Genomic DNA, 20,325 nt, shown 5'->3' on the forward strand with positions numbered 1-20,325 from the left:
CACACTCCACTAGCTCTGACACAGCTGTGTTTACACCCAGCTATGCCAGAGAGGATAAGGCTTGGCCTGAAGGTGCTGACTCCCCTCCCTACTGCATCCAACAGCTGGGACAGGGGAGGAAACATCAGCAGAGATAGCAGGACAGGAGCTTTGAGTACTAGCACCACCAGCCTCAGAGGCAGCAGAGAAAGCTTAGGCAAGGTAGACTTAATATAAAGGTAAAGGTAAAGGGACCCCTGACCATTAGGTCCAGACGTGGACGACTCTGGGGTTGTGGTGCTTATCTCGCTTTACTGGCCGAGGGAGACGGTGTACAGCTTCCGGGTAATGTGGCCAGCACGACTAAGCCGCTTCTGGCGAACCAGAGCAGCACACGGAAACGCCGTTTACCTTCCCGCCGGAGTGGTACATATTTATCTATTTGCACTTTGACGTGCTTTCGAACTGCTAGGAGGGAGCAGAAGCATGGACCGAGCAGGAGCAGGGACCGAGCAACAGGAGCTCACCCCGTTGCGGGGATTTGAACCACCGACTTTCTGATCGGCAAGTCCTAGGCTCTGTGGTTTAACCCACAGCACCACCCGCGTCCCTTAGACTTGATATAGGAACTGATAAAAAGGAGGAATGTGCCGGTATGTAAAGTAGCAGCACAGCCCTGGACACGTGACTGTTTCTGAGTGGAGAGAAATGTGTATGTAAAACATAGTACAGAAATTAAAACTGTAATACTGAGCCTCAAAGGAGGCTGTATGATAAGAAAAGACTCAGAATGCATCTACCAAAGGATTCAGAATCTCAGCAGATCTCCTCTAAAAAATCTGAATAGACTTGGGACTCTGAAAAGATCCTTACACACTACTACATCCTACAGGAACTTTAAAATAAGACATGGGATTTTGCTTGTGCAGTCAGTACTTAATCTGTATTAGGATAAAAATCAAGGCACCACAGAACTAGCTGAATACATATTTTGGTACAGTTGTTATGTACATCCCATGCCATTTGTTGCATACAGCTAGTTGTGCATCAATAGAGATAAATCAGGGTCAATTTTTTATTTTTTTCAAAGTATTTCAGGTGGTTCAAAGGTGCTCCATGCAAAATGTTAAGTTTATACAAATTATCAGTGAGTAGTCCTAGGCCAAAAAAATAAAAGGAGAACTTTAAATTCAATTTCTATTTGCTCAATATGCATCCAAACCACAAGCTAATAATGGCAAATTACTCTACCGCAGAATTCTTCCCCTACTATCCCCACTGCAAATAGAAACAAAGATGGAAAAAACTTACCAGGCCAGTGATGTTGGGGTTTGCTCCCCTTTCAAGAAGCAGTTCAGCTGCTTCAGTACGGCCTTTGTAGCATGCCCACATAAGGGCGTTCCATCCACCCTAACACAGGAAATCAATACATGGACCATTTTAAAATCTATTTTCAGTATTTGCATAAAAGATTATGTTTCACAGTTGTTAGCCCAGTTCTCTGGTGCAAACAACTTGCTACTGAGCAATGAAATCAAGGAGTATTAATCCATCTAAACTACTTTTAGCTGAAAATTTGCTCTAGTTCAGGGGTCTGGAAACGGTGGCCCTCCAGATGTGGCTAGACTCTCAGCAGCACTCCAGACATTGTTGGATTACAACTCCCATCATCCATAAGAATTTCAAAGGTTACCAGAATTTTGATAAATTTTCAAAAGAACAAACTCTGAAGCACATGGTAGGATGGAGCTATGCTGCTCACCTGACCTCTCTCAGGCTGAGTTGCTTCTGCATATTGGGAGGGGGAGCTGGCAGCATGGTCAGCACAGTGCAAATGCCAATCTGCTGTACTTGTTTACACCACACCAGCCAGAGGGAGGTCTGGCAAGTGGCACAACCCCAGAATGCTGTCAGCTACTAGAAGTACAGATCTATCTGTGCTGCAGCTTAATAAAAAAAAAAGGCCTACACCATTTTGAAGGACTAAAATGTTATTTGTTTATTACACGCCCTTCACCCTAAGGTCCCATACGCCATACCATGTCTCGATGTTCCATGTTCACATTGCAATTAAGTAGCTCTGACACAATGGCAGCATGTCCCTCTTTAGCAGCTGAGATAAGAGCTGTCCAGTTATCCTAAAGTGAGAAAAAGGAAAAATTAACAGTCCAATAGCTAACTAAAACCACAGATTATACCAGTTGAAGTGAAGTGACTATACCTTGAAGAAATAGACTTCTTATCCCAGGATAGGGAAGGACAATGTGGTGCCCTTGAGATGTTGTAATATAGACTACAACTCCCATCATCTCAGAACATGGCCATGCTGGCTGAGATTGATGGGAACTATAGTCCAGGAACATCTGGAGGGTATCCGATTCATATGGGGTGCAGCAAGTGATAACATACACACTCTTGTCTGGACCTTTCATGCTTACAAGACTCCCAAGTCCAACACATGGGAGGGATTAATAAAAGAATTGTGTGGTCAAAATAGGACATGCAGCAGGAGGAGAGAATAATACAGCAAGGAATTAGATCACCCATTCAATACTTACTGCATCTTCCAAGTTGCAGTTGGCACCTTTCTTTATCAATTCTTGGACAATTTCTAAGTTGCCTTGCTCAGCAGCTAGCATTAACGGAGTCTGACCATTCTGAAATTAAGTGAAACATGCAATTACATTGTCAGAAACTAATAAATTATACAGATGGTCTTACAGGTAGATTCTTATACAAGAATGCTGCTAATGTTTTATGTGTTGCTTCACAATGGCACACAAAGTGTAATTTTTAAAGAAACAAACAGAAATTGTAGAACTCCTGAAAACATTAATAGAAAGATGGGTCCACTGTTACAAGTTTTAGCAAACTGAAGGGGCACTGTTTACTGCTGCTAATTATTTTCTTGTGCCCCCCCCCCATATTATACTGTAAATGTCTGTTTCATCCAAAAAGAATTTCTGATCAAACATTCATTTTCATAAAGGATTTTCGTTGTTGTTGCTATACTGCAATAGAACACCACCCCACCTTGAAATTATGGTGTTCTGATAGGTTTTTAAATCTACTTTTCCATGTGGGCACCTGATGGATTATTGACAAATTCATATGCATCACTTGGTATCTTTCCACCCACTGACAATCAGCTGAACACTGTGAAGTACCTCTACTTAAAAGTAGCATTTATGTGATGTTTGTTTCGCATATCCAAGTAATCACAATTGATGATTACAGTGGTACCTCGCAAGACGAATGCCTCGCAAGACAAAAAACTCGCTAGACGAAAGGGTTTTTTGTTTTTTGAGCTGCTACGCAAGACGATTTTCCCTATGGGCTTGCTTCGCAAGATGGAAACGTCTTGCAAGTTTGTTTCCTTTTTCTTAACACCGTTAATACAGTTGCGACTTGACTTTGAGGAGCAACTCATAGAACGCGGTGTGGTAGCCTTTTTTGAGGTTTTTAAAGACTTTGGTGATTTTTGAAGCTTTTCCAAAACTTTCCCGACACCGTGCTTCGCAAGACGAAAAAAATCGCAAGACAACAAAACTCGCGGAACGAATTAATTTCGTCTTGCGAGGCACCACTGTATAGAGTATGGACTATTGAGCAGCATGATTGCTTTAAATAAATAAAACCATTCTACATGGATTTTGAATTTCCTACAGGAAATAAATTTTGGTACAAAAGTGTACTTTCTGAAAACAAATGGAATGGGAAATAAAATGGAAGCGTGTTTAGCCCTAATTATGCTGTTAAAGCGAACAGCATTGAAGAGAGGGAAATGGCTAAGGCTGAAACCCATCAACAGCAGGAACCCTTTTTTTTTCCTGTCAAGGGCTACACTTTCCAAGGATAAGCTGCCAGGGGCTGCATAGTGGTAGTTATGTGAAACCAGAGCCAATTATGGGGGAAGCCAGAAACAAAAAGGTGTCCTTAATTAATTAATCCAGAATAATGAAAGCCCTGCTTCAATTTCACCATGGAGATCTCGTATTAAAATACCCAATCCTCTGCAGGTCTACTCAGAAGTTAAGTCCACTGGGCTTGATGAGGTTTCTCTCAAATAAGATTACAGAGAGGTTTTTTATTATTATTTCTTTATCCAACAGATCTCTACAGTTACTATGCTGGAAAACAAGTGAAAGCAATTCCTTTCTGACTTAGCAGGCAAGGGCGCACCGGCTCATAGGGCGCACCTAGTTTTCAGGGGGGGAAATCAAGGGAAAAAATATGATCCCCCCCCCCCCGCAGCTCTGGGAGCAGCGGACAGGCTGCACACAGCCTGTGAGCTACTCCAAGACCTTCTCCCTGCTTTTGCGGGAGGTGGCGGAATTCCCCCACCTCCCGCAAAAGCCCACAGGAGCCGCGCGCGACTCCTGCGGGATTTTCGACCAGGAGGGAGAAGGGACTGAAACGGCCAGTCAGTCCCTTGTCCCCCCTCATAGAAAAGCCAGTAGAAGCCGCACAGCCTTTAAAGAGCGCGCAGCTTCTGCGTGCTTTTGTGGGAGGTGGGGGAATTTCCCCATCTCCCACAAAAGCCCACAGGAGGGAGAAGGGACTGACTCAGCCAGTCAGTCCCTTCTCCCTCCTTGGGGAAAAGCCCCCAAGAGCGGCGCGCTCTTTAAAGGCTGTGCGGCTCCTGCGGGCTTTTCTATGAGGTGGGGGAATTCGCCCACCTCGTAGAAAAGCCCGCAGAAGCCGCGCAGCCTTTAAAGAGCGCATGGCTTTTGCCTGCTTTTGCGGGAGGTGGGGGAATTCCCCCATCTCCCGCAAAAGCCCACAGGAGGGAGAAGGGACTGACTCGGCCAGTCTGTCCCTTCTCCCTCCTTGGGGAAAAGCCCCCAAGAGCGGCGCGCTCTTTAAAGGCTGCGCGGCTCCTGCGGGCTTTTCGACCCAGCTTGTGGGGCTGGCGGTGGGTGGAAGCGCTGCTTTCCCCCACCGCCAGCCTCAAAGAGCAGACTCTCCTGGCTTCAGCGAAAGCTACGCGAAGCCTCCGGAGCGCAGGCTTCGGAGGCTTCGCGTTCCTATCGCTGAAGCCAAGGAGCCTGCATTCGCCCCATAGGACGCACACACATTTCCCCTTGATTTTTGGAGGGGAAAAAGTGCGTCCAATAGGGCGAAAAATACGGTAAACCTCAATTTATTTTTATCAAATAAAATTATTTCTCCCCTCCCCCCAATTCATACCTCCACATTGTGGAACAACAAAGCAGCATATGTTTATCGATTATAAAAATGTATGTCTACAATATTTATTAAAATATTTATTACAAATTTATCTTACCTCATTCCTCTCATCCACATCTTTGCACTTCTCAAGAAGTGCCTTCAAAGCAGGAACATTTTCTTCTTCTACATATGTCACCAAACTCTGAGACACGAGACTCGCCATCTTTAGTCAAACTCCACAATGCTAGTTATCTATGTTAACAAGAAAAACAATTTTAATGTATCACATGAGGTTTTTGCACTGAGTGGAACAATACAATGACTGAAAACCTACTGCAAGAAACAATTTCTATCGTGCCAAAATTGTTCCGGGCGCTCCAAACAACAGAGGCAATACAGTCCTCACCCAGAAGATTTTAAAAGTTTGTGCATACATATGAGGTGGTAAGGAGTAGCCATGTCATCCTGAAGAGACGGAAAAACATGGGCATGAACTAATAGAGAGCAGAAGGGTGGCATAGAAGATTGTCCATGAAAAAGCAGAAAACCAGAGGCCGTGGTGGTTTGTGAAAAGCTTTGCTAAATTTTTATTTTTTAAAAAAATGTCAACCCCGAAACTTAAATATTAACCCACCATTGTAGAGTTGGCTTCTGGGTGTTCTGTCTGGCACTTATTCCGCTTGAAATAAAACATTTAAAATGCATTTTTAATGCAGAAAGATTTCAACAGAAAATAGATTGGTAGCTGTTGTTTAACTGAATTGCTAAATGTTTAGTCATCTATTTGGTACAAGCTTTACATCTAGGAGCCAAAGAACATCTGATGCAAGAGACTTCAAGTTCAAAGCAACCACTGGGAGCTCCAACTGCCATCGGGGCAGGTGAGCTGGGCTGCTTAAACCTTATCCAGGACAGTACTGATTTAAATTGGGAAATCACCTTAAAATGGAACTTAGTCAATGGGACCTACCATAAAATGTTGCAGTGCAGAACATTCCTATTCAGGTTTCCCTGGACTCTACATCCTCTCTCTGCCACCTCCCCACCCTGTTTTCCTTTCCCCCCTCTCCTTCTGCTCAGTCTGGATTCTGTACCCACTGAGTCCTCAATGGTTCCCCACCTTACACTTTTCCCACCAATATCTTTTCTATTCCTGTAAATAATCCTGTAGTTCTCCCAAGCCTTCCAATACCTCCCTCTTTTGCATGTTTCAGCTACACTAGGATCAGTACCCAGAGTGAGTTCCAAGCGAGGACTTGCAAAATAATGATGCAGCCTATCCATGGCGTGAATCAGTAACCTCCCGTTGTAGCTCAGGAGGCTGAAAAAACAAAAGCTAGCACCAAATGCAGGAATCTCTGCTCTTACCTGGGTCCTACTTCATATATATTTCCCACTCCCATTTTTTGAACATTTTAAAGTGAAACTGGTCTGCATGCAAGTTAAAGGAATCAAACTTTTCTGCATGCAGCTGAGTTGCTTGATTTAGCCTGGAAGGAGGTCACAGGGGGCAATTTACTCCAACCTGAGAAGTGTGTGTGTTCACGCATGGCGTGTGCATATGAACAGGAATCTAAACCAGTCTCAGCCCTACATCATCGGCAATATTAACTATGGACCACACTGCAGAGTTTCTGTAAACTACTAACTGTCAACAAGGCTGCAATAAGGGTATAATAATGAACTGCACTGAAACATTATACTACTCTCTTAGCTACTGTGGGATATTTAAAATAAACTATTCTAGAACACAAGCTTAAGTGAGCTACCTGAAATCAGCTAAAATAAGATTTGCTTCCTCTTAGAATGTCTCCAACTGTACCATTATTAGCAAACTAAAAAAAATAATACATGGACTACAATTCTGCTAACATTGTACAACTACAGAAGGAAAAGCACAGATGATCAAATTTGGGGAGAAACTGATTTTTATAACAAACTGAAATAACCAGTTTTCAGGGCAATGTTGAACTATGCATATTACACCATACAGATTACAGAGGTATGTTACTTTCTTAGTTTTCCTACTTTAAAAGCAGCATCAAAACCACTGATGACTGAAGTTAATATAAACCCAGGATCTCTGACCTGCCATCTTACCTGTTTAAGATTACTAATTGCTGTAAACTTATATGAGCCTGTTCTGTGTTTATTTATTCATGGTTGCAAGCCTCACATTTGCAAGCAAAGTAGAAACCTAGGAGAGAATGGCCGTTTGGAGCTATGGAGGTAATTTGTCTAATAAAATTGGCAGTGCATTAGAGACATAATCATAAAGGTAGGAAATTTACTGAAAAGAACTATAATTTATATTACGAATTATTTTGAGGTAAATTTTTGATTAGTAACTTAGTTTGTAAAATAATTTATTCCATTTGCAATTTCTGTCATGCATGTAACTTACAACAACTATAAAAAAATTAACACACTTTCCCCAGAATACAATGGATCTTCCTACATGACATCTATTGGGTCATATATTCTCAGTTATCCTGTATGCACATAACTGTTGAGATGAGCAGCAATAACTAACTTCCACAACTAGGTCAGGTCCCTCTATTCTGTGTCCTACCACACCCAAGCACAACCAGGCACCATACAAATTTTTACACAACAATTTGAGAGATAAATCATATATTTCATCTGAAATTGTCAGTAAAAACTGGATTCACAGCCCTTGAAAAGCACTGGCTCCTTCTTACAAAGCTGCTACCTACTGCTTTGAAAACATTTCTAGCTATCCTAAACAGAGCAGAAAACATCACATAATTTCACCAATTTTGCACTCCTGTTCAGATTGGATACCTGGGTCAACTTTCCCCTAATTACACTACCAAGCCTTGATTTGAATGTGGTTTCTGGAAGCTTGCTACCTACGCTTCCAGCATATACGCTGCTTAAAAGTAAGACGCAATTGCTGCTTTGCTATATATGCATTTTGCACATTTCAAACTCCTGTGATAACTTAGCTGCTGAGTCAGCAGAGAACTCTCTTTAATGTTGCTTGCTTTACTCTGCGACTTCAATATAAACCGCAAGCGACTGATGCTACAGTAATGTGGAAATAATGTTTCCTTCAACAGTCTGTTAGGATAGATAGTCCCCCCTGCAAAAAAAAAAAAGTCGCTTAAGGGCACATCAAATGTGGTGCATATGTAAGAGACCGATGTGTGCACCCTGTGGGGTTTTATCAGCCATACATGTTGCCATCTGTAGAGAAACAAGGAGCTATGGTTGACAACAACACATCTTACTGATTTTATACATGTGAGTAAAGCATTCGGTGGCCCAGTTTTTAGATTGCTGACCCTAAAAGGCAATATGGTGCAGGTGAATGAAAACAGAAGCCTGAAGGGCAGAAAGTCCAGCTGCTGAGGCAGCATTTGAGGTAAGCTGGTGTTTGTAACTTTGCACTTCCTGTCTAAGACAGAGAAGTCTCACTGCTTTGTGGAATAAGCCTGAGCCCTAGAGATGGCCTTAACAAATTCTTCAGTCATAAAAGCTTTGAGCCTTTGTGTGCTCTTAACACTCCCCATAGGTCTCCAACTTCATACGGAGTGGAAAAACAACAACCCACCTATTGCATGTTAGCATGTTCAGGTAGTCATATTTGGTCTCTAGTCTATTCTCAGTAAATTAGCCATGTTAAGGTAAAATATTATCTTTGGCCTGTTAAACTTGCTACTTGTGGTTAAATGGACAACTGAAGTGAACCAGTGGAGCACATGATATCTTTATCAGCCATGCAGTTTGCTGCTCACCTGGTCGACCAAGGCAAGCAGTAGCACACCTCAAGCAGTAACTCAAAGTGGAAAACAAACTCTCATCTCATTCCTCATGCCATCTATCTTTCTGCTCCCCACCATCTGTGAGGCTATCCCAGATGCTCTCCAAAACATGATTATTAATATAAATTATTTTCATAATACAGTCGTACCTTGGTTTTTGAACAGCTTACGGTAGTTCTTGAACGTTTTGGCTCCCAAACACTGCAAACCTGGAAGTGACGATTCCAGTTTGCGAACTATTTTTGAAAGCCAGACGTCTGACGGGGCTTTCGTTTCCTTTTTTTTTTTTTTTTAAATTTTTTTATTGGTTTTACAGAAAAATTTTAAACAATACAAACAAATAAAAAAAGACATACAAACATGTAAAGTTTCATAACCTTTTTTTCATATCCCTCTCTTCTCGGACTCCCCCAAACCTCCCCTTCCTACATCCCAATTTCCAAAATTTATTTCAGCAAATTCTAATTAATTTTATCAAATATATTTTTTCTTATTCTTTTCTTCAACTTAATCTTATGTCGCTGTAATCTCCTTTTCTTTCTCCAAACCTCGACATTTTAGCATTCCTCAATTTTATAATAGTTCTTAAGATAAATTTTAAATTTCTTCCAATCTTCTTCCGCCGTCTCTTTCCCCTGCTCACGGATTCTGCCAGTCATCTCAGCCAATGTCATATAGTCTATTACCTTCATCTGCCACTCTTCCAAGGTGGGTAATTCTTCTGTCTTCCAATACTTTGCGATGAGTATTCTTGCTGCTGTCGTAGCATACATAAAGAAAATTCTATCTTTCTTTGACACCAATTGGCCGACAATGCCCAAGAGAAAGGCCTCTGGTTTCTTAGGGAAAGTACATTTAAGTACCTTTTTCATTTCATTATATATCATTTCCCAGAAAGCCTTAATCTTCGGGCACGTCCACCAAAGATGATAAAAAGTACCTTCCGTTTCTTTACACTTCCAACACTTATTATCAGGCAAATGATAAATTTTTGCTAGCTTGACTGGGGTCATGTACCACCTATAGATCATTTTCATAATATTTTCCTTTAAGGCATTACATGCCGTAAATTTTATACCGGTGTTCCACAACCATTCCCAGTCAGCAAACATAATGTTATGACCAATGTCCTGTGCCCACTTAATCATAGCTGATTTAACTGTTTCATCTTGTGTATTCCATTTCAGCAGCAGATTATACATTTTTGACAAATTCTTAGTATTGGGTTCTAACAGTTCAATTTCTAATTTTGATTTCTCCACCTGGAATCCAATTTTCCTGTCTTGTTTATGCACCTCCATTATTTGATAATAATGGAGCCAATCTCGAACTTTGGGTTTCAATTTCTCATAACTCTGTAACTTCAATTTATCTCCATCTTGTTCCAAAATTTCCCAATACTTTAGCCATTCAGCTTCCATATTAAGCTTTTTCAGCGCCGTAGCCTCCAAAGGTGACAACCATCTAGGGGTTTTACTTTCCAACAAATCTTTATATCTTATCCAAACGTTATATAATGCTTTTCTGACAATATGGTTTTTAAAGGCCCTATGCACCTTAATTTTATCATACCATAAATATGCATGCCAACCAAATGTATTATTAAAACCTTCTAAGTCCAAGATATCTGTATTCTCGAGGAGCATCCATTCTTCCAGCCAGCAAAATGCTGCTGCTTCATAATACAGTTTTAAGTCCGGCAGGGCAAACCCCCCTCTTTCTTTTGCATCCGTCAGTATTTTAAATTTTATTCTGGGCTTTTTGCCCTGCCAGACAAATTTCGAAATATCCTTCTGCCACCTCTTGAAACAGTCTATCTTGTCCAGAATTTGTAGTGTTTGGAACAAAAATAACATTCTAGGCAATACATTCATCTTAATAGCTGCAATTCGGCCTAACATTGACAATCTCAAATTTGACCATATTTCTAGATCTTTTTTAATTTCCGACCAACATTTTTCATAATTGTCTTTATACAAGTTCAAATTCTTAGATGTCAAATAGACCCCTAGGTATTTCACCTTCTTTACCACTGTCAAACCTGTTTCATTCTGGAACTTCTCCCTCTCCATGACTGTCAAATTTTTTTCCAAAACTTTAGTCTTTTGTTTATTTAATTTAAATCCGGCCACCTGACCAAATTCTTGAATTAGCTCCAACACCCTTTTTGTACTAGTGTCTGGCTCTTGTAAAGTAAGTACTAAATCATCTGCAAAGGCCCTTAACTTGTAATGTTTGGCTCCGACCTGTACACCTTTAACCTGCTGGTCATCTCTAATCATATTTAGCAACACCTCCAGAACAGAAATAAAAAGTAAAGGGGAAATTGGGCACCCCTGTCGTGTCCCTTTTTCTATTTTAAATTCTTCAGTTATCACATTATTTACAATCAACTTAGCCTTTTGTTCAGCGTATATGGCACCCATACCATTCTCAAATCCTTGGCCTACCCCCATCCCATGAAGATTCTTTTTCATAAAACTCCAAGAAATATTGTCAAAGGCTTTCTCCGCGTCCACAAAGATCAGAACTGCTTTAGTGTTTATGTTCACCTCTAATAATTCCAAGATGTCTATTATGTTCCTCACATTGTCTGATAAATGCCTTTTTGGGAGAAAGCCTGCTTGGTCCTTATGAATCTTCTCCATCAACACTCTTTTCAGTCTTTTTGCCAGAATGTCTGCAAAAATTTTATAATCCACATTAAGTAATGATATTGGGCGGTAGTTCTTAAGTTGAGTCTTTTCAGTCTCTGTCTTTGGTATGAGTGTAATATACGCTTCTTTCCACGATTCTGGTGCCCTTTTCCCCTCCAAGATCTCATTACAGACTTCCTTTAATGGTTGTACCAACCACTCCTTCAAAGCTTTATAGTATCTGGAAGTCAGTCCATCTGGTCCTGGAGATTTGCCCAGTTGCATATTTTGAATGGCACTCTCTATCTCTTGATCTGTTATTCTCTGGTTTAGATCCACCTTACTTTGGTAGGAGATTTTTTGTAGTCCATACTTTTTAAGGAATTCATCTATATCCTCCTCCTTCTGCGGTCCTTGTGAATATAGCTTTTTAAAATAACTCAAAAAACAGTTTCTTATCTCGTTAGGTTTAGATATATTCTTTCCATCCACTTCTAGGCTTGTAACTGTATTTAGTTTCTGTCTTTTCTTCAGTTGCCAAGCCAGAAGCTTACCACATTTATCTGCTGATTCAAAAGTCTTTTGTCTCATTTGTTTTATCTTCCATTCAATCTCTTGATTCATCAATTCCATATATTGTGTCTGGTATAACTTAATCTCTCTCAAAATCTCCTGGGACTTCGGTTTTGATCTCAATTTCTTCTCTCCTTCTTTTATCTTTTCCAAGATCTTATCCTTCTTCTCATTTTGCTTTCTCTTTTTTACTGAATTTTGTTGAATTAAAAATCCTCGCATCACTGCTTTACTTGCGTCCCAGATCACTCTTTTTTCTACATCAGTTTTTAGATTTATTTCAAAATAGTCCTTTAAAGTTTTTTGGGCCTTTCTATGGATCTCCTCATCTCGAAATAGGTTGTCATTCATCCTCCATCTGAATTGACCAGTTGCTGTAAATTTCATCTCCATCTTCACGGCGTTATGGTCGGAGCAAGTCTTTGGGCAGATTTCCACTTTCTTAATCTTTGGAGCCAACCCACTAGTAATCCAAATTTGATCGATTCTGGTCCAGGTCATCATTGCTTCAGAGAAGAAGGTTCCCTCTCTCTCGAGAGGATTCCTTGTTCTCCATATATCAATCAAGTCCATATTTTCAGTCATTTCAAAGAAAGTCTTTGGTAGTCTCCCATCTCTGGTAATTACCTGTCTTTGTGCTTTATCCATATTTGTAGATACCACTCCGTTCATATCTCCCATCATGATTAATTTATAATCCAAATAGTCCAACAATGTCTCATGCAACTTCTTAAAAAATTCTGACTTCCCTTCATTAGGTGCATAGATCCCTAGTATCAAAAATTTTTCACCTTGAATTTGCACTTCAATTGCCAAATATCTTCCTTGTTCATCTTTAAATATAAACTTTGGGGAAAGTTTTTCTTTTGCATAGATTACCACTCCTCTTTTCTTAACTTTATCCGATGAAATAAATTCTTGGCCTAATCTCTTATTGACGAGTAGTTTCCTATGCAATCTTGTTATGTGGGTTTCCTGTAAACAAATTAAGTCCAACTGCTCTTTTTTCAATAAATGGAATATATTTTTCCTCTTTCGCGGAAGGTTGAGTCCATTACAATTCCAGCTTAGAAGTTGCAGGGCCATCCTGAAGCTATTTACCTCCTGTCGCTCCGAGTAGTTGTTCTTCTTCTGTCGGTGATTTCAGTCCAAACGTCAGGTTTAAAATGTCTGTTGCGTCTTTCGTTTCTGATGTTATTTCCTCTCCGACTGTTCCTTTCAGAAGGTCTTCCCTGTAGTGATTTAAAAATTGATCTCGAATTTAAAAGATAGGCCTTGCGGGAATTCCCACCTGAAAGGTACTTCGTTCTTCTTCAGCAATCCGACCAGTTCTTTATAGTATGTTCTTGCGTCTAGGATTTCCTTTGGGATATCTTTAAAAATCTCCACAAAAGACTTTTCAATCTCGAGTGTTCTTTGAAAATGCAAGCTCAATATTTTATCTCTCTCCTCTCTTGATCTTAATGTTATTAGGCAATCCCTTGGCTTCTTCCTGCCTTGTGCTCTTCCCAGTCTAAAAGCAGTGACTATTTTAATTTCTTCCTTCTCTAACTCCTGTTGCCAAAAATCAGAAAATTCTTTAGAAAGGAAGTTCGCCAAGTTGTCTCCTTCACTTTCAGGCACCGCTCGTAGTCTTAAATTTCTACCTCTCCTCTCCAATTCAAGCATGGACAGGGCCAATGTATGATCTTCTAGCTTTTTGCAAACTGGTACAATTTTTTCCTGTGTAGCATCCGCCGAGACTTTAGCCTCATCAGCAGAGACTTTGGCTTCTTCTGCGATTTTACGTATATTAGCAGAGTCCTCTAATATTTTATTAATAGATTCTGTATTAGATGTCACCCTTTTCCCTAATTCGTTCACACTTTGTGTATTCTGATCAAGTTTGATTGAGAGTTCTGTCAATTTTCTACTATTTTCCGCCCCCTGCTTTGTCAAAGATTCCAAAGACTCATTTATTTTAACCAAAGCTTGTGTTACAGGATCTGATGACATTGTTGTTCTTGTCTGACCAGTTGCAGCTGGTGCCACTGGGATGCCTGGGACTGAAACTCTTCGCTGTGAAGGTTTTGCTTTGTATTGTCTCCCAGACCTGGTTGTTGTCTCTTCTGATGCACCACTCATGCCTAGCCAAGGTCACTCTCGCAGCTGTTAGTTGTTTTTCAAGGGAAATTTCCACTGCCTTAATAGTTACAGCCCAATTTGCAACAGTTATCAAAGTGCCCTCTAGGGGAAAAAAGTTTCCAAAACTAAACAAAATGTCTTACAGTCAAAAATTCCCCTGAGGTTTCCCAATAGTCAATTGTAACAGTTCTTATATTTTCAGAGTTCAACAAACCAGTAATTTAATATCTCTCCTGAGCTGAGTAGTTTGAAACAATGTAACAATCCAAGTGACAGCTCACTGACAGTTCTCTCTCTCCAGGTTCCTTTGCCCCGGCAGTCCGTTTCAGGGGTGTTTGACACAGCGATAAAAAGTTTTAAAATCTTTTTCTGGCAGGTTCTAATCCCAAATTCCTCCCCCTTTTGCTCCTGCCTACCAAAAGGGGGAAAATTCACAGTTTATGTCTGGTTCTCTTCGCTCTTTGCAATCTCTCAATGGTTGCAGCTTTTAATCCTTCTTTGCTTTATCCTTATGCAGTCCGGGAAAGGCTGACTTCCTTACTTTAAACCAATCCCGTTTTCAGCCAAATTTCAAAAAGATAATTGTAAATCCCAATTAAGTCTCAGTCTTACTCACTGGTTTTACTTTGTAGTCCAATTTTCAGGAAGGAATCGGCGCTCTCCGGCTATGGCGATGCGGCTTCGCTTTACAAGCTGGGTAGCGGCTCTCAGCACCGCTTCTCCCCCCGCTGCCGTTCCGGAGCCTTTAAAAAGGCTCCCTTGCTATTTCGGGGGGGCGCGATGGTGCCCACCGAGCCTCCTTGTTCACAGGCTTCCGCGCCTGTAATTTTTGAGGGTCCTCGCTTCGCCGTAGCGACAGGACCCGAACTTGTAAAGCAGACCCCCTCCGGAGCTCGGAGGGAAATCCGCCATTAACTGATGGCGCCGACCGGAAGTCCACTCGTTTCCGAACGTTTTGGAAGTCAAACAGACTTTTGGAACAGATTCCATTCGACTTTCAAGGTACAACTCAACTGTACAAGAATTAGATCAAATCCACCCTCCAACCCTTTCCGACTTTTAAGGACAAGCAAAGCCACTTGAATAGGCCCAATTACTAGAGATATGTAACAAACCCTCATATGCCATTATCATACCTTCTGTGCCTATCCCTAACAGGCTATAAAACAATGATTCTGCAAACAGCAGCAAGGAGATAGCCAAACTAGTTCTAATGACTAGAGCCAGTAAAGTGACAGAATGGAGAAAGGGGCAGCCCAAATCAACATACGGAAGAGGTGAACAAGAAACAAACAGGTGAGTAAACATGCAGTAAATTAATGACTTTCAAGGATGCTTTCTTTCTCTACTTCCATACCATGTAATTTAGTCTTGGCAACTACTCTTAGCACTTTTCTCCTCTCCAGCTGCAGACACTGAGGCATGCGGCCAGTCACTATTATACACACAAAAAAATGTTGTACAGTACAATGGTAATGGGGGCTTGCTAGAATAGACAAAATGTAACAAGGCAATGGTGATGAAGTTAATATTCTAAGCAACTGGAAGCAATCACCATTAAAACACAAACACATCAGTGAAGCCAAAAACAAATTCCTGAAAGAATCATGTGTATGTGATATCACACAGCATGTATGTTTTGAAATGGCAACATTCACAACTGCCTGAGATTCAATATAAATTGCAAGACAGGCTGAACCTATGTAATATCAAGAGCACTGTACCAATTTCATTTAAATAAAAAGGGGGAAGTAAAATAATTTTTAAAAAATATTTACAGCATGTTTATGTTGCCTTAAAAAGGTAAAGGATCCCTTACAGTTAAGTCCAGTCGCAGACAACTCTGGGGTTGCGGTGCTCATCTTGCTTTACAGGCCGAGGGAGCTGGCATTTGTCCGCAGACAGTTCCACATAAAAGCAACCCACATACAGTGTAAATGCAGGAAGTGTCATCAACATATGTTGCCCTCAGCCACATATATGCAATGGTGAAGTAAGTTAATTTTTGACTCTTACTTTTATGGACTTGTTGCGGGTGGGTGGGGAGGTATTTTTGACAAATTTTCACATAAAAAGATTGCATATATGGATACAGATTTGACTATACTGCACTTTATAATGTTTTTTGTACTACTGTAGATATTTCCAAACTTATCAGCCAACTTAAATACCAGGATTTTCCCACCTCCAGTAACTCAGATGGAGGAGGCTTTTGAAAGTCATAGTTTCACACTGCAGTCCTATACCCATTTACCTGGCTGGAAGCAAGTCCCACTAAAATGAATGGGACTGACTTCCAAGTAGATATACACAGGATTGCACTTTGTTATTCTAGATTTCCTTTCAAATTTACAATGAATCTTAGTACTGTACTGTATTAACTTTGTGAAATATTAATACTGTCTGTTATAAGCTTGGAATAATAGAATATGGAACAGATTTTGGCATGGTTACATATTGTACTCCCTTTACAGGAGAAGAATTTCACAGTAATCTAACTTGCCGTAAGACAGATGGAAAAGGTTGAAAGATAATAGCTCTCAACAGTAACACTTACTTCTTAACCATGCTATTCCAAGTAATTGCCATATTCTGCTTGCCTTATTCATAATTAACAGTTTCTAAAAATTGCCATGTAAACAGTCTACTATGCAACTTCCTAGAAAACTCTTAAAAGAGTTACATACTGCTGCACATCAAAGTAAGTTTCTGCACTATGGTCTGTTGTGTTTCCATCTGTCAATTACTGCAAGTCATATGCTACACATGAACGTCTACCATGGCCACACAAACTCATTTCTAACCATTTCGAGACGGGTAGCCATGTTAATCTATTGCAGCAAAAACAAAAATCAGTATTGTTGCACCTTAAAGACTAAGAGAAACTTTTTGAAAGAGCAACTGAAACTTCCAAGTACAAAAATATTAGAAATCAGTAACTATATATGGACTGAAAACAGGGATAAGTGTTATACCAACAACTACAGACACAGCCAAGGGATGAGACAGCAAGAGCTATTCCTGCAGAAATACAACTAAAAACTAGGTCTAGGTCTAGGATAGAGGCAGACAATACCAGTTAGGCCTGGGTGATACCTGCTGTTCAGATCCATTTACAATCTATCAGATCCAACTGCAGATTCTGCAGTCATCTCTCTGCAATATGCAGAATGGATACTTATCTCCAATTTTCAAACCATTAGTGCCATCACACCACCCCAGAAGCTTCAGGAATGCTAAGGACGTTTTAGCAGGGTTCACAAAGAGGTGTTGTACATGCTCTTCATTAGGATTTGCGGATGATGGGTCAGTGTGTGTGTGTGTGTGTGTGTGTGTGTGTCATAGTTCAAAAGGAAGTGCTATTGTTAGGATTTCTGCTTCTGACTAGGAGAAAGCTCATAATTTTCCTATCATTGCTTGATGACAAAGTCTTACCATAAGTCAAAGCATCATCTGATTTTGTCCTATCTAGGATGATTTGCAGCAGCAGCAGATAGTTTTCACACCCAAAGCTTAAATCAGCGCCTCCCTCAACAGAAATCCCAAACCTGTAATGGCGGGAACACTCATTTGTCCCCCCCCCCCCAATTCCAATTCTTCTCCTGTGTTAGCAACACTTATACATAGCTCAAAAAGAGGAAATGCACTCTATGAAACACATTTCTAAGGTGTTAATTTCTTTATTCATTAGGATATCTAGTACTAGGCTTGGGTGATATATCAATATCAAGACCATGATGGCAGCTTCACCCAGCAGTAGTATATTCAGACTACCCAATATGAACATATTAAAACTGCCTTAGATGTCCTGGACAGTTAGTCAAACACTGTAGGAAACACAGGAGAGGCCACACACTTACCATAACTTGAGTATTTCCACATTCAGGCCCTATATGCAAGAGTGGGGAGAGAGGTTAAGCCTTTTCTCTCCATGTTCAAACTCTGATCTACACAAGGAGGTGGGGTGGGCCAGCATGTGCCATGCCCATTTCCATCTTCCATGAAATTCATTTCTACAGTGTGGTGTAGTGGTTAAGAGCGGTAGACTCGTAATCTGGTGAACCGGGTTCGCGTCCCCGCTCCTCCACATGCAGCTGCTGGGTGACCTTGGGCTAGTCACACTTCTTTGAAGTCTCTCAGCCCCACTCACCTCACAGAGTGTTTGTTGTGGGGGAGGAAGGGAAAAGGAGATTGTTAGCCGCTTTGAGACTCCTTCGGGTAGTGATAAAGCAGGATATCAAATCCAAACTCTTCTTCTTCTTCTTCTACACTACTTGACTGTCTACTAACTAAGTTACACCACTGGCTCAGAGAAACTGTTATTGGGTGGTTTAGAAATACTTAAAATAAATACCACAAATAACCCAGAGATGCATTTTAAATAAAAGGGCACATTCTACTGATGTAAAAACACCAGGCAGGCCCTACAAATAACCCAGAGATGCATTTTAAATAAAAGGGCACATTCTACTCATGTAAATGCACATTGATTCCCAGACCGTGCGCGGGTCGGATTTAGAAGGTGATTGGGCCAGATCTGGCCCCCAGGCCTTAGTTTTCCTATCCATGATGTACACAATCACTCACTGATCTGCAAGGCTACAAACAGACCTAGCACACACACACAACAGGTGTCATTAGTAAGAACACTAGACAGGTACAACACAATCATTTGTAATGCATTCAGTTATATTCCTCCCTCCATGAATTGTTACCTGGCAAAAGCTATTTCATCGGACTATAGGAGAGGGAGTGAAAGCAGGGCCACTATTAGCCCAACTCAGAGAGCAGAAACCTTTGGCTTGTCATCTCTCCAAAATAGTTCCAATCCGAGCTGTTTGTTCTATGAGTTTGTAACTAATACCTAGGGCCTGGGTTGACTTTTTCCTCCTCCCCTCCAGCCCTCCCCTGTTTTGGACTGTAAGTCTGAGGACAAGGACTGTCTCCCTTTTGATCTCTAATTATTATTTATTATTTATACTATTTCATAGCCACCTGATATAAAAAACCCAATATACAAGAATTAAAAACAGACACAACAACAACCAACCACTTTGTCAACACAATTCTAAAAGCAACATCTCATAACTAGCAGAAGACAGACCAATTTAAACACCCAGCAGGTTAAGTGTCAAATGCCTAGGAGGAGAGAAAAGTCTTCGCCTAAAGCCAAAAAAATATTAATTTTAGCACCAGGCACATCTCATTAGGGAACAGCTACTCTGGGGATCTTTTTTGGTCAGAGAAGGATAAAAATTCTTCAGATATGTAGAGTGGTACCTCTGGTTACATACTTAATTCGTTCCGGAGGTCCATTCTTAACCTGAAACTGTTCTTAATCTGAGGTACCACTTTAGCTAATGGGGCCTCCCGCTGCTGCCACGCCCCCGCCACGTGATTTCTGTTCTTCATCCTGAAGCAAAGTTCTTAACCCGAGGTACTATTTCTGGGTTAGCGGAGTCTGTAACCTGAAGCGTATGTAACCTGAGGTACCACTGTATAAATAAGTGAATATGAAGAGGCCAACACCAGACAGTTAAAAACACTGCATAATTATTAATAACCTCAGGAACATTTAGATTTTAAACACTGGATGTATTCATCTCAGAAAACCCTATATAATGATTCCCCAGTCAAATATAGAAATAATAAGCAGGTTCACCACTTTCAAAATAATTAATGCTACTCTTCATTCTTAATCATTTGTTTTCACAAATTCTTATAGAACACTGTTGCTTCCCTTTTCTTGGATTCCCCACCCCTCAACACATTAATTCCTCTACAACTGTAATTCAGTAAATATTCTCGTTATTCTCCTGTTACAAGAAAATGAAAGAAATAGCTAACTGAATGAAAATAAAAGTTAAAAATAAAGGAATTACTATAATCACAATCAGTGATAATATTTTTGATCACAATATATCCTTCCACCCACTCACACGAATACTGTAATACCATTCAGACACCACATACTTAACTGGAGCTGGCAACCATTATTGCTCATACCTACCATGTGCTGTTTTTGAAATTCCACTTTTTCATGTTCTTTTAAA

At 40.5% G+C, this 20,325-nt stretch overlaps 2 protein-coding genes across 9 annotated transcripts in view; one reads left to right on the plus strand and one right to left on the minus strand.

The window, feature by feature from the left end:
* ASAP2 (ArfGAP with SH3 domain, ankyrin repeat and PH domain 2) overlaps window positions 1-20,325 on the plus strand; it is a 505,514-nt gene that overhangs the window by 244,364 nt on the left and 240,825 nt on the right. The gene's annotated exons all lie outside the window — the stretch shown is intronic.
* KIDINS220 (kinase D interacting substrate 220) overlaps window positions 1-20,325 on the minus strand; it is a 66,478-nt gene that overhangs the window by 44,832 nt on the left and 1,321 nt on the right. For all 8 annotated transcript variants that reach the window (XM_080998908.1, XM_080998907.1, XM_080998905.1 and 5 more), the window contains exons 2-5: window positions 5,267-5,403; window positions 2,538-2,636; window positions 2,019-2,117; window positions 1,291-1,389 (exon numbers count right to left, since the gene is read on the minus strand). In XM_080998908.1, the coding sequence (XP_080855034.1) occupies window positions 1,291-1,389; window positions 2,019-2,117; window positions 2,538-2,636; window positions 5,267-5,374 (405 nt within the window). In that variant the 5' untranslated portion in view covers window positions 5,375-5,403. The remainder of the gene's footprint in view (window positions 1-1,290; window positions 1,390-2,018; window positions 2,118-2,537; window positions 2,637-5,266; window positions 5,404-20,325) is intronic.

This window comes from Podarcis pityusensis, assembly GCF_964106645.2.
Source record: "Podarcis pityusensis genome assembly, chromosome: 3".
In the NCBI taxonomy this organism is placed as follows: Eukaryota; Metazoa; Chordata; class Lepidosauria; order Squamata; family Lacertidae; genus Podarcis; species Podarcis pityusensis.